The sequence below is a fragment of the Sceloporus occidentalis genome, unplaced genomic scaffold, assembly GCF_023333645.1.
Source record: "Sceloporus occidentalis isolate IW3139 unplaced genomic scaffold, rSceOcc1.0.p SCAF_2, whole genome shotgun sequence".
In the NCBI taxonomy this organism is placed as follows: Eukaryota; Metazoa; Chordata; class Lepidosauria; order Squamata; family Phrynosomatidae; genus Sceloporus; species Sceloporus occidentalis.
In genome coordinates, this window is record NW_028316982.1 from 37,799,995 (window position 1) to 37,813,353 (window position 13,359).

The 13,359-nt window shown below is 42.9% G+C and overlaps 1 protein-coding gene across 2 annotated transcripts in view; it reads right to left on the reverse strand.

Annotated features, from left to right (window-relative positions):
* The window catches only part of TRPC1 (transient receptor potential cation channel subfamily C member 1), a 34,829-nt gene extending 23,012 nt beyond the window's left edge, over positions 1 to 11,817 (reverse strand). The window contains exons 1-7 of one of the 2 annotated variants that reach the window (XM_089509103.1): positions 11,583 to 11,817; positions 9,306 to 9,460; positions 9,065 to 9,166; positions 5,215 to 5,423; positions 3,291 to 3,422; positions 1,485 to 1,680; positions 449 to 785 (exon numbers count right to left, since the gene is read on the reverse strand). In XM_089509103.1, coding sequence (XP_089365229.1) covers positions 449 to 785; positions 1,485 to 1,680; positions 3,291 to 3,422; positions 5,215 to 5,423; positions 9,065 to 9,166; positions 9,306 to 9,460; positions 11,583 to 11,718 — 1,267 coding nt within the window. In that variant the 5' untranslated portion in view covers positions 11,719 to 11,817. The remainder of the gene's footprint in view (positions 1 to 448; positions 786 to 1,484; positions 1,681 to 3,290; positions 3,423 to 5,214; positions 5,424 to 9,064; positions 9,167 to 9,305; positions 9,461 to 11,582) is intronic. The other variant, XM_089509104.1, reaches the window with a different exon arrangement.
* Between the last annotated feature and the right edge of the window lie 1,542 nt (positions 11,818 to 13,359).

Genomic DNA, 13,359 nt, shown 5'->3' on the forward strand with positions numbered 1-13,359 from the left:
TCAGGTGAAGTGCCATTGTCCCTAATGGCGTGGCAGCCATGTGCACTCACCAATGGGGACAGTGGGGGCTGTCCCAAATGACGGTGTGACCATGTGCACGTGCCACCATTGGGGACAACGGGGGCTTGCTGTCCATGGATGCTTAAATTTGCAGATAGCAAGTCCGTGGATACCAAGGTCCCACTGTACTTTAAACTTAGCTTAATGGTTCCAGTTGCAGCATAATCAGTTACACCTACAAAAGTATAAACCTGGTTAATAGTACCCAAAACCTGGTAAAATGAAATATAATTTCCCCAAACTATATGAAAGATTGCTATGTTTCTCCCCCATCAGAATTAGAGGTGGATAAGATACTTCTTTACATCATAAGAAAATACCTTTGAGGAAGAATGGGAGATCCAATGTTAGAATTTTGACAATAATTTTGTTCCTATTTTATACTTACCAACAAGCCACAGTATTAGAAGGTAGTCTATTCTCTCCAATGCAGGCCCCATGGTGTTCTTTTTATCTTCATTGTACACAACTGAGTACAAGTTAAGTAAGAGCAGAAATGTGAAGTATGAAGCTCCATGAATAATAAACTTCATAAAAGGAGTGTGGATGATTCGGCCTATTCGAGATTTGGGGGCCAATAAATAACAAAAAGATAGCAGTGGCCAAAAGATGCCAACTGTTAAGACTGTCAAAATCTTCTTAAATGTGTGCTTGCGACGATAACCAGCCATTTGTCCAAACCAGACAGTATTGAGAAATTGTTGGCAATTAGACTGAGAAACAAACTGTAATAGGAAAATAATTGCATGTCAATAAAAGCTGCCAGTGAAGATTCAAGCTTTGTTTAAACCATGAAGAACTAGAAATAATTAGCTTACAATGTGAAGTAATATAAAGGATACTTTTAAATAAAACTTAAATTCTGACTGTAGAACTTAGGTGCTAATAGAAATTTACATGTTACCTGAAACTCCTTTTATGCTTTTGCTAGCAGTGGAGCAATTCAATGAAAATTAATAAAGCTTAAATATAATCTTAACAATGGTCTTCCCTTACCACAATATCTGAGTGATTTCACATGGTATTCTGTATTCACAACAGCATCTGAAAAGCAGACCTCCTATATACATGAAGAATTCTGTTCCCAGAGATATTTAGGAAAGCAGAACATTGCTAGGACTATTTTCTGGGAAACTTTTGTGGCTTTTCTTCCAGCATTATAACATAAGAAACCACCACAAAGTCTGATGACTGAGAACAGATATGAGAAACAATTCAAACAAAATATTTAGAATGTTGGGGAATTTTTTTGAAAGTGATCAAATAAGGAACTGTTATAATAAAAATGATCTTTACTTTCGACTTTTATTCTATCAATGTAATTTAGGTACAACAACTGCAGTACCATTGCATATTTTCAATCCACAGAAACACTGACATTCATTTTGGTTAATTTCTGTAATAAATCAATGGAAAATACATACTTCCTTTTGATTATACTTAATAGCAAGCTTTAAACGACTCAAATTCATTCTTTCTTCTAACAGTCCTCTTTTATCAACATGCTCATCACTTGCTGTATGGTTCAGAATAACTTCAAGTTCCCTGGAGTTCCGTGCCTGTGCAAGCAGATCTTTAGCAAAGGTTTTACACTGCTGGGCTAGCTCTTCATAATCATTTCTAGGAAATACAGAAAGTGACAGATACTAACATACTTTTGATACCCAACATCAGCATAAAAGCACAAAGATACTTCCAGGACCAGGAGCAAATACCAGACTGCACCGAGTTAAAAACCAAAGCTATTTAAAGAAACTATTTAAAACCGATTTTGAATCTATTTCCCATTGTGTAATCCATGTATGTCTTCAGTGATGCATATTAATTTGACTGTTCTAAACATTCCAATATATTGGTTTGCTGCTAAATATTTCTGTTATACAATTTAAGAGCCTAAAATCCTAGATATACAGAGTCAAGATACACAATACAGTTAACATGTAGTATAGTGCAGGAGATGCTCTGTAGAAACACTGCAGTCAAGCAAGGGAGTTTCAGCTTCCCCACTCCCTTGACCATTTTTCTTAAATCTCTCCCAATGTACACACACTTCTTTGTAAATTAAAAAGAGAAAGTCACCTATATGGCTAGTGTATCATGTAGTCGAGATGCAATTTGGACAATTGAAAATTAAATGAATTTTTAGTTTCAGAAGCTGACATTGGTACTTACTGCGCAGACCAATAAGATGGAAGGAAGGCATAGCTCAGAAACATTTTAGCTTCCATTGATTTCTACTAGAATGTAAATATGGGTTGCAGAGCTCATGGGTCTTACAACTGATTAGATTAGATCTGCAATTGTAGATTCTGCCATAATCAACTCAACTATCAGGGATCTCTGAGATAAATTCTAATTTAAAGTTCTATATTATTAATTTAAAACCAGTGGAGGCTGGCGGTTCCCATGTCAGGAAAATGGTGAATCCATTCCAAGCTTATAGACCAAACTATAAAGGAGCTATCCCAGGCATTAAAACTATTTGGCAGGTGGTTACAGTTCAGGAAAGGAAGAAGCACTAGTCATAATATTGCAAACACATTGGATAACGGAGCACACCAAAGAATTTCAGGGGGGAAATCAGCCTATGCTTTATAGATTATAGCAAAGCCTTTGTGCAGACCATGAAAAACTATGCTACATTCTTAGAAAAATGGGTGCACCACAGCATTTGGTTATTCTGATGTATAACTTAAACTCAAGACAAAAGGCTGCTGTCAGGACAAAATATAGAGAAACAAAATGGTTTCCAATTGGTAAGAGGGTCATGCAAGGCTGCATTTTACCACCCTATCTAGTTTACTTGTATGCTGAACACATCATATGTAAAGCAGGATTTTGATGTTGTTGTTGTTGTTGTGTATATTTAAGTCATTTAGAATTTGAGAAAGGAGACAAAAAAACTGGAGAGAAGAACACCAACAATTTAAGGTATGATCTGGAGGTCTCTCATTCATATGGCCATTATAAGTCAAAGTTGGCTTCAGTTAACAAGGGTTCAGCACCTTGGACAGATCAAGCTACAACCTGAAACAAATTTACCATCCTATTGACATGCAAGCTGACAGCTGCCAATGAAGATTTAATAGTCTTCACTGAGCCTTTGCAATTGGTGTTTATTCTACACTAATAATTTGGATTTTGTTGAACCATGCATGAAGTCGACATGAATGAATTCAATTATATGTAGAAAAAGAAAGAATAAAGCAAGCTCAGCTTTTTATCTGTACCTGAATTCAACTTCTACAAGACTTAGTTCTCTTAAGTCTGCACTAAGTTCAAAGGCTCTCAGAATTGGATCATCTTCTGTCAACATTATCAAGGCAGGACTGGCCAAACATCGATAAATATCAAGACGGAATCTATAAAGAAAATGTCAGAGAATGCATCTTTAAAAAACAGTTTTATTTTATATCATTGTTTTAAAGCTTTGTGTTTCCTTATCATGCATAATTTTTACAAATCTCATATCTACATTTAATATCACTTTCACTAAGAGAAAAGACATATAACACTTGAAGCATACGGCAGACTCTCCTTCTTTGAAGGATTTTAAACAGTGTGTGGATGGCCATGTTCCAGGTGTGCTTTAGTTATTTATTTCTGCATGGCATGTGGCTGAACTGGATGGCCCTTTTGGTCCCTTCTAATTCTATGATTTTATATGTGGTACCAAATTGCTGACATGGGTTTTAGCTCCAGCCTAAAGAAAAAAATATTGATAAACTGATCCTAAGATTTACTCTGCCTACTAATTAGTGTTTAAGACAGGAGTGTACTCACCAACATAAGTCACAAATTATACTGTTTATATTGGCATTTCAGGAAGCTATGCAACTACAACTGAGTTCAATGAAGGTGCCAAGCATCAATAATTTCTAAAGAATACACACATGGGTATTAATAGAAAAACTGTAGTGAATACATGGAGAATGTCCATTATATTGGAAATCAAACTTCAAAACTGCAAGTGTAATAACTAGAAGCACTTCCCATGCAACAAAACAATAAAAGTTCAGTTGCTATGCTAGCTACCATTTGCAATCACATTATGTTAGATTACTAATAAGAACAGCCTTGTGTAACTGGTTCCCTGCCGTGTGAGACTGCAATCCTGTATTCAATTACCTGGGAGTAAGCATCACTGCAGCAAATAAGATTTACTTCTGATTAGATAATATAGGATTGCACTCTGACAAGCTTTTAGGATACTGCTTAGTAAGGGTGTCATTAGAGAAGTCCAAGGGATGCACAGTGTACCAGGTTACACCATAAAGGAGGAGGGGGGTGACACCACTGCTCCCCAAACGTCTGCCTTTTAGCAGAAATGGGCTGTGGCATTTTCCTGTGTCCCTTTAAAATGCAGCAGCTCGGTGAAAGAGATGGTACAGGTGGGGCAAGGCTCAATGGGAGGGGAAAGTCTTCATGATTTTTTTAATTTTTAATTTTTTATTAAATTTTAAAATTATCTTATAAAAAATATTTAAAAACATCACATTTTACCAAATTTTCCCTTTAACTACATGAAACTATGTACATGTAAATACATTTTGGCTATGCATATCTTATTATAATTTGAAGGTATAATTTTAACATTGCTAGTTGTTTATGTCACAACTATTGCCATTACACTCAGCAACATATAAGAATTACAATTTATGAGTAACATTAGTATAAAAGGCATCACTAAGTATGGTGTGGTTTGGGAGAATGTCAATGGGTGGTGATACCATGAATTACTGCACTGGGTGACACTAACCCTAATGGCACCACTGCTGCTTAGAAGACTCTCCTAAATCTTGTTTCCATCCTGCCCCATCAGAAATGATAAAAGAGTACCTGACCCCAAAATCTTCCACTCAGTTCTACATACTCAAATCTTTAATGGCTTAAAAAAACCACAATGCTATTCTCAGTTTAAAAGATGTATTACTTGCATTTAATACCAGAAAGAGAATTCGTTGCTACTATTAAGACAATTCTTGGTTAAGTTCATAAATCTTATACACAAAAATATTTCCATAAATCTATCTACTACATCAGCAATTTATCTCTGTCTTTTTAATTGGTGGCCTAAATATCTATCCTACGTTGCTTTGAAGTGCTACCAAAAATTAGAGATGAAATTTTATGCATGAATAAAGAGCTAATTACAGTAACCTGGAGTGCCGTAAGCTATCTTTTTTGTTCTTAGCTGTACACAGTGTGCATTCACAGCCCACAGCATGAGGTTTGGGTAATGACACGTCCTGCTTTAACAGCATAGTAAGGATTTCATAGTTATTACGGTGAGCAGCTAAAATAACTGGTGCCACATCCATGGTTGTTGAATATTCTGGATTTTGTATACGTTCCATTAATTTCTACAACAGAAAAAGATACATTTCAGAAAATAAATTAAACTTTATGAATTATTAATTCAGAAATCAAATCTTAAAACTTTAATATGAAACATAAAACATTCTACTTCTGGTGGTGTCCTATTTTTAAATTCAAAAATGTCTTCAACTGAATGTGTTTGCTGAAAAAATGTAACTCAACAAATGAACATGGCCCTACAATATCATTTAAAAGAGATATTCCTCTTAGTGAAAGACAATGAAAAAGCCAAAGTCTGTATGTGTCTAGTTATCCTTTCAATATGATGCTCTTCATCTTAATAAAGTCATCTAACAAACAATTGGAGCCACATAGGCATGCATATATACAAACATGATATACAAGCCAGAGAGGCAGACATGCATATTCTTCCCTTCCAGCTCATAAGGATGTGACAGTTTAAAACGGTAAAGGTAAAGGTATTCCCCGTTGACAAAGTTGTCAAGTCGTGTCCAACCATAGGGGACGGTGCTCATCTCCATTACTAAGCCGAAGAGCCAGCATTGTCAGAGACTACTCTGTGATCGTGTGGCCAGCATGATTGCACAGAACTCTGTTTAACCTCCCACCAGAGAAATACCTATTTATCTACTTGCATTTGCATGCTTTCAAACTGCTAGGATGGCAGAAGCTGGGACTAGTGATGGGAGCTCATCCCATCATGGGCCTCGAACTGCCAACCTGCCAATCTTGCAGTCAACAGAGTCAGTGTCTTAACCACCTCCCACTCCCAAATGCTGTTGAAATCAGGGAACAAGATCAAAGAATAATTTAAAACAATGCTACTCAAAGTGCTGGTCCATGAACCAGTGTTGGTTCCCAAGACATAACTGCCGGTCCCTGGATAATTTCCAGGAAAGAAAGAAACAACTGTAGCCAGCGGCCACAAATATGGTGCTGGACCCTGGCACAGTGGGGAGAAAATCCAGCAGTTTAAAGAAGTGGCTCAAGTGGTTAAGATGCTAACTCTGCTGATTGCAAGATCAGCAGGTTGCCAGTTCGAGGCCCAGGTACCGCATGATGGGGTGAGCTCCCATCACTAGTCCCAGCTTCTGTCAACCTAGCAGTTCGAAAGCATGCAAATGCAAGTGGATAAACAGGTACCACTCCGGCAGAAAGGTAAATAGCGTTCTTTGCAATCATGCTGGCCACATGATCACAGAGTAGTCTGATAATGCTGGCTCTTTGGCTTCGTAACGGAGATGAGAACCGCCCTCTATGGTCGGACACAACTTGACAACCTTGTCAATGGGGAATACCTTTACTTTTTAAAAAAAAGAAGTACTGCTTTAGATTATACCCAAATTGTTCTCTCTCCATTGCTGTTAGCAGTGGAGAAACAACCATCTCTGTATTAGGATAACTGAGGAGAGGCAAAGTTCAAAGCCCTCCCTCTATCCTCATCCATAGCTCTGCTTCCTGCAACAATTTCCAATGAAAACAGCAATCCCAAATGGACCTGCCAACTGTCCACTACTATTAGCAGCAGGGAAACAGGAATCATGGTACAGTATTAACTGGAGGAGGGAGGGCTGGAGGAGATAACCAAGGCTGCAACTTGGTGTGACTAATAGGATCACCAGGACATCTTTTCCCAACTACTTATTCTGTGCTTTCAAGTAATTTCTAACTTTTAGAGACCCTTAGGTCAGGGGTTCCCAACCTGGGGGTCACCAGGTTGGGAATCCCTCCTGCCTCCGCCTCCCATTTTCTCAGCGGGTGCTGGCACTAGCGCAGGCACTGCGAAGGAAAGGGGGAGGGGGCGGGGCTCCCTCCTCTTTCCCTTCTCCCTGCAAGGGCTGGCCCTGGCACAGGCCCTCGCACGGAGAAGGTGATGGGGGCGGGGCCGCCTCCTCCTCCTTCCCTCCCTTCCCGCGGCTGCCAGACAGCCGCGGGGAGGAAGGAAAAGAGGGGTGGGGGCCGCCTCCTCCTCCTTCCCTTCCTTCCGCGGCTGCCAGACAGCCGCGGGGAGGAAAGAAAAGAGGGGTGGGGGGCCTCCTCCTCCTCCTTTCCTCCCTTCCCGCCACTGCCAGACAGCCGCAGGAAAGAAGGAAAGGGGGTGGGGGCCGCCTTCTCCTCCTTCCCTCCCTTCCTGCGGCTGCCAGACAGCCGCGGGGAGGAAGGAAAAGAGGGGTGGGGGCCGCCTCCTCCTCCTTCCCTTCCTTCCGCGGCTGCCAGACAGCCGCGGGGAAGAAAGAAAAGAGGGGTGGGGGCCGCCTCCTCCTCCTTCCCTTCCTTCCGCGGCTGCCAGACAGCCGCGGGGAAGAAAGAAAAGAGGGGTGGGGGGCCTCCTCCTCCTCCTTCCCTCCCTTCCCGCCGCTGCCAGAAAGCCGCGGGGAGGAAACGACAGTCGGGGCTGCCTCCTCCTCTTCTCCCCGCGGCTGCCAGGCAACCACGGGGAGAAGGGGACGGGACTGCAAGCCCCAGAGGCCTTTGCGGCCGGAAGTCCCGCCCCTTCTCCCCTAGTGGCCTCCCTAATTGGTTGGGAGGCTGGGAAGGGGCGGGACTTCCGGCTGCAAAGCCTGCTGGGGCTTGTATGCAGTCGAAAATCCCGCCCCTTCCTGGCCTCCCAACCTATCAGGGGGGCCATGGGCGGGACTTTCCTCCCCAATGGGGGTCGCGGTCCAACAAAGGTTGGGAAATGCTGCCTTAGGTGAACCTATCATGGAGTTTTCTTGGCAGCATTTGTTGGGGGGCAGGGTTGTCCTTGGCTTCCTGTCAGGCCAAGAAAGTGTGACTTTTTCAAGACCACCAGTAGTTTTCCTTGGCTGAGTAGGGATTTGACTATTGTCCTAGTCCAATAGTCAAACCACTACATCATGAAGGCTCTTCTCTCTCAACTACGAACCTGATAAATAATGAACTAGTTCGACTAGAAAATTGGGCAGCAGTTGTCCTGGTCTGGTGGCCACATGGAAAGCAGATAAGAGATTCATCTGCCCACAGGTCACCCCTTTGTATTGTAAGGGGCTTACAGCTATTTTAGACAGGGTCAATCCCAAACATAATAGATTATGTCTTTTCAGTCCCAATGATCCAAGTGCATATTCATACACACAAAACTACACAAAGCTCTGTCCAAGCAACTGCTCAAAATGATACAAAAATATACATCTGACTATCAATCTACAAGTGGTCATTTGAATTGAAACATCTGATTACTCCCTAAAATTTAATTTGAAATGTAATAGAAAAAGATGTTGAGAATTAGCAAGAAACAAGAATAAGTGCTATTCTCCTTATAATAAATGCATCCAGGTCACAGTTGGTTTACTCTATGTCTATGTATCCAAGCCTATAGGATACCAATATTTTAGAACCCTTATCATTTACATCAGGAGTGAGTAAAATGTGGTTCTTCAGATATTGTGGACTACTACAGTTCCCATCTGCCTTAGCCAGCATAATGCTGGGAAGTGCAGTTTGACAACATCTGGAGGGCCATAATTCACCCAACCTTGCTTCAAGAATATAGGAGAAAAGAGTCTGCCCGGCCATATACTGGTAATCAAAATTGTCTCCAATTTGCCCATCAGAGTTTCTGAGATTAACCCAAGATCCCATACAGGCTTAATACAAAGATTTGGCTACTGTAGCTGTACGTTTAAATTAAAGCAATACTAACAACTATTGTTGGTCTACTGGATCGTTTTGGTCGATGATTAAGTAGTATATCCACAGCCCCCACAACTTCTGAGTCAATGGCCACCAAGAGCGCATCTGTAGACTAAAAAACATGAAAGGGATACAAATGAACTGCATATTATTGGAGAAAATATACTTTTTAAAATTTAAAAAGAAGGAATTCCTTTTTTTTTCTTCTAAAAGAACTTGTAAAAAAAAAAGAGGGGGGGGGTTTACAGTACCTGGCAACCATAATCTAGGAGAAGCTGTAGTATGTCTAGATTCTCATTTTCTATAGTTATTGTAATAGCATTTCTTCCAAGGACATCCACACAATTTATATTCATTTCACCAGCACTATTCTCTTCCAAAAGCTTCTTCACCATGTAATAATCACCTATACCAACAATACAAAAAGACCAGCAAGTTTCTTCAGAGAGGGGGTTGCCATAGCCATCCTCTGAGGCTGAGAGGGTGTGACTTGCCCAAGATCACCCCATGGGTTTATATGGCCCTGTTCTCCAGAGTTGTAGCCCCATTGTTCAAGCCACTGACTGCACCATGCCGGCTCTCACCATTTCCATCGCAGGAATGATCCACTTTGGCCCCACTTTAAGGACCATGGCTTAAGGCTATGGGAATTCTGGGAAGTGTAGTTGGTTGAAACACTGGCTGCATCCGCATTGCAGAAATAATCTGGTTTAAGACCACTTTAAGGGCCGTGGCTCAAGGCTATGGAATTCTGCAAAGTGTAGTTGACTCAACAAACAAGTGGCACCAAACCTGGACCATTTCTGCAGTGGGGATGCAGCCCAATTTAAGGTCCAAGACACAGTGCAGAAACAATCCAGTTTGAGACCGCTTTAACTGCCCTGGCTCAGTGCTAGGGAATCCTGGGAAGTGTAGTTTTATACACACACACACACACACACACACAAACTCTTTATTTTCTTAAAAGGAAATCATGTCTTACAGTGTTTACATTTAAGTTTATTGTGAGACATTTAGCCTTCTCTGTCAGAGAGAAAGAGCTCTGGTGCCACAACAAACTACAATTCCCAGGAATCTCTAACACTGAACCAATGTTGAAGCGGTCTCAGACTGGATTATCTCTGCAGTGTGTTTTGGACTTGAGTGAGTCTATAGACATTCTGGACATTGGGAGGTACTAAAACAAATGAAAATCCTTGCCCATAGAGTAACCATACTTGCCCATAGAGAATCATTGGAAAATACTTGCCCATAGTAAATATGGCCATATGATTTCCTATGGGCAAGTAGGGTTTCTCAATGGGCAAGTATTCCCCAATTATTCTCTATGAGTAAGTGTTCCCCAATGGCCATCTATTGGGGATGCTTTGAGAGTTCCTGCACGGCAGGGGGTTGGACTGGATGGCCCTTGCGCTCTCTTCCAACTCTAGGATTCTAAGATTCTCTATGGGCAAATGATCCCCAATGACTCCCTATGGGCAAATGATCCCCATTGACTCCCTGTGGGCAAATGATCCCCAATGACTCCCTATGGGCAAATGATCCCCAATGACTCCCTATGGGCAAATGATCCCCATTGACTCCCTATGGGCAAATGATCCCCAATGACTCCCTATGGGCAAATGATCCCCATTGACTCCCTATGGGCAAATGATCCCCAATGACTCCCTATGGGCAAATGATCCCCAATGACTCCCTATGGGCAAATGATCCCCAATGACTCCCTATGGGCAAATGATCCCCATTGACTCCCTATGGGCAAATGATCCCCAATGACTCCCTATGGGCAAATAATCCCCAATGACTCCCTATGGGCAAATGATCCCCATTGACTCCCTATGGGCAAATGATCCCCAATGACTCCCTATGGGCAAATGATCCCCATTGACTCCCTATGGGCAAATGATCCCCAATGACTCCCTATGGGCAAATGATCCCCAATGACTCCCTATGGGCAAATGATCCCCAATGACTCCCTATGGGCAAATGATCCCCATTGACTCCCTATGGGCAAATGATCCCCATTGACTCCCTATGGGCAAATGATCCCCAATGACTCCCTATGGGCAAATGATCCCCAATGACTCCCTATGGGCAAATGATCCCCATTGACTCCCTATGGGCAAATGATCCCCAATGACTCCCTATGGGCAAATGATCCCCATTGACTCCCTATGGGCAAATGATCCCCAATGACTCCCTATGGGCAAATGATCCCCATTGACTCCCTATGGGCAAATGATCCCCAATGACTCCCTATGGGCAAATGATCCCCAATGACTCCCTATGGGCAAATGATCCCCATTGACTCCCTATGGGCAAATGATCCCCAATGACTCCCTATGGGCAAATAATCCCCAATGACTCCCTATGGGCAAGTAGGGTTTCTTACAAGTATTCCCCAATGATCTCCTAGGGGCCACAAACGACAGTTCCCAGAATTCCACAGCAGTGAGCCCTGACCCCTGGAAGGGGCTTAATTCTCCTGAGGGAGGGGTCTGAGGGAGGGTCCCGCTGGCCTCGCTGACCTTTGTCGCAGGCGAGGAGGAAGAGCTTCTCGTCGAGGGTGGTGTCCTCCTTCACCTGCCGGACGTCCTTCAGGGCCAGGAGCTTGTTGGGGGAGGCCGAGGCCGAGGGGTCCGCGCTCTGGTAAAGGGCGGCCATGGCTCCTGCGGCCCATCGGGGATTGACTGAGGCTTCTCCTCCTCAGGGCCAGGGATGTCGGGGAGGAGAGAGCGGCGACGACGACGGCGCCAGGAGCAGCAGCAGCGCCTGCCTGGAAGGAGAAGAAGGAGAAGGAGGCCTAGGCGCCAGGGAGGGAGCCCTCCTCCTCCTCCTCCTCCTCCTCGGCGCATGCGCACAACAAGGCCTCCCTGGCTGCCCTTGTGATTCTCATCATTCTCTTCTGCGTAGCAGACAGCCTTGGCTCTCCCTCTTCAGAGAGGCAGCCTGACCAGGGCCAAGGGCCCCTCAAGAGGCACTGCAGAAATTACATTTTAATCATCATCATCATCATCATAATAATAATATATTAAATTTGAAATTAAAACATTTAAGAATTTAAAAAGGAGCTCAGCCTCAGCATTAAGCGGGGGGGGGTGGGTGGTTAACCCTGGAAGGGGCCAGGGGCACAAGAGGAGAGGAGGGACCCTGTGAAATGTGGGGAAACGTTTGTTGTTTTTCACCTGAGGGAACCCCTCTCTGGGAATCTCTGTCTAGGTCCTCCAGGCCATCCTCTGCCAGACATTGGGAGGTACTGAAACAGATGGCAGTCCTTGCCCATAAAGAAACCATACTTGCCCATACATCATTGTCCATAGCCAGTGTTCTCCAATGGTTTCCTATGGGCAAGTATGGTTTCTCTATGGAAAATAATTCTCCAATGATTCCCTTATGGGCAAGTATTCTCCAATGATTCCCTATGGACAAATATGGTTTCCTTATGGGCAAGTATTCTCTGGCAGACATTGACCATAGAATTGTTCTGGAGGGGCTACAAAGGCCTTGTGGCATGTTCTCTCTAGGAATCTCTAGGTCCTTCAGTGCAACCTTTGGTTAAAGTTTACCATAGCATTGCACCAGAGGACATAGATATTCCTAAAGAGAATGCATTAATAAAATCCATGAATAATCAGATCTGCAAAAGTCAAAGCTGCAAATGTGGAGGGGCAAGTATATACGCAAACACAACTAATTTCCCTTTCACCCCCCCCCCCGGCCTTTTTTTGTCCGTGTGTATTTACTTTTATTTCACACACCCCATTCTAATCCCCCGCATGTCATTGATACAAACGTATGTCATTATAGAGCCAAACTGGTTGCACAAGTGATCTTTGGTCCAACACACTGCAGAAATAATCCAGGTTAGAGCACTTTAACTGCCCTGGCTCAGTGCTAGGGAATCCTGGGAACTGTAGTTTTGTCAGACATTTAGCCTTCTCTGTCAGAGGAGTTTGTCACACGTGAAATTTAACTAAAATCCAAAGCAAATCCAAAGGGAAGGGAAAACAGTCAATTCAAATCCAAGGCAATTCACGTGATTATTTTACGTGAAGAGCAGAATTGTGTTCATTCCTGAGGCAAAACGAAGCAAGTACAAAATAAATGACCACACCAGTACATACCATGCGGAGTCACCAATTCAAATTGGGGCCCTTGCGCATGCTCAGTGGGGCTCTGAACGCATTGCGAACCTTTGCTTTTCTGGGGTGAAGAAGGGGGCCACTTCCTGGTTCCACTTCCACATGAATGCTAGCCTCAGGTGAATGATGGCTTCACGTTTCTTCCTCCCTTCTATTTTCCCAT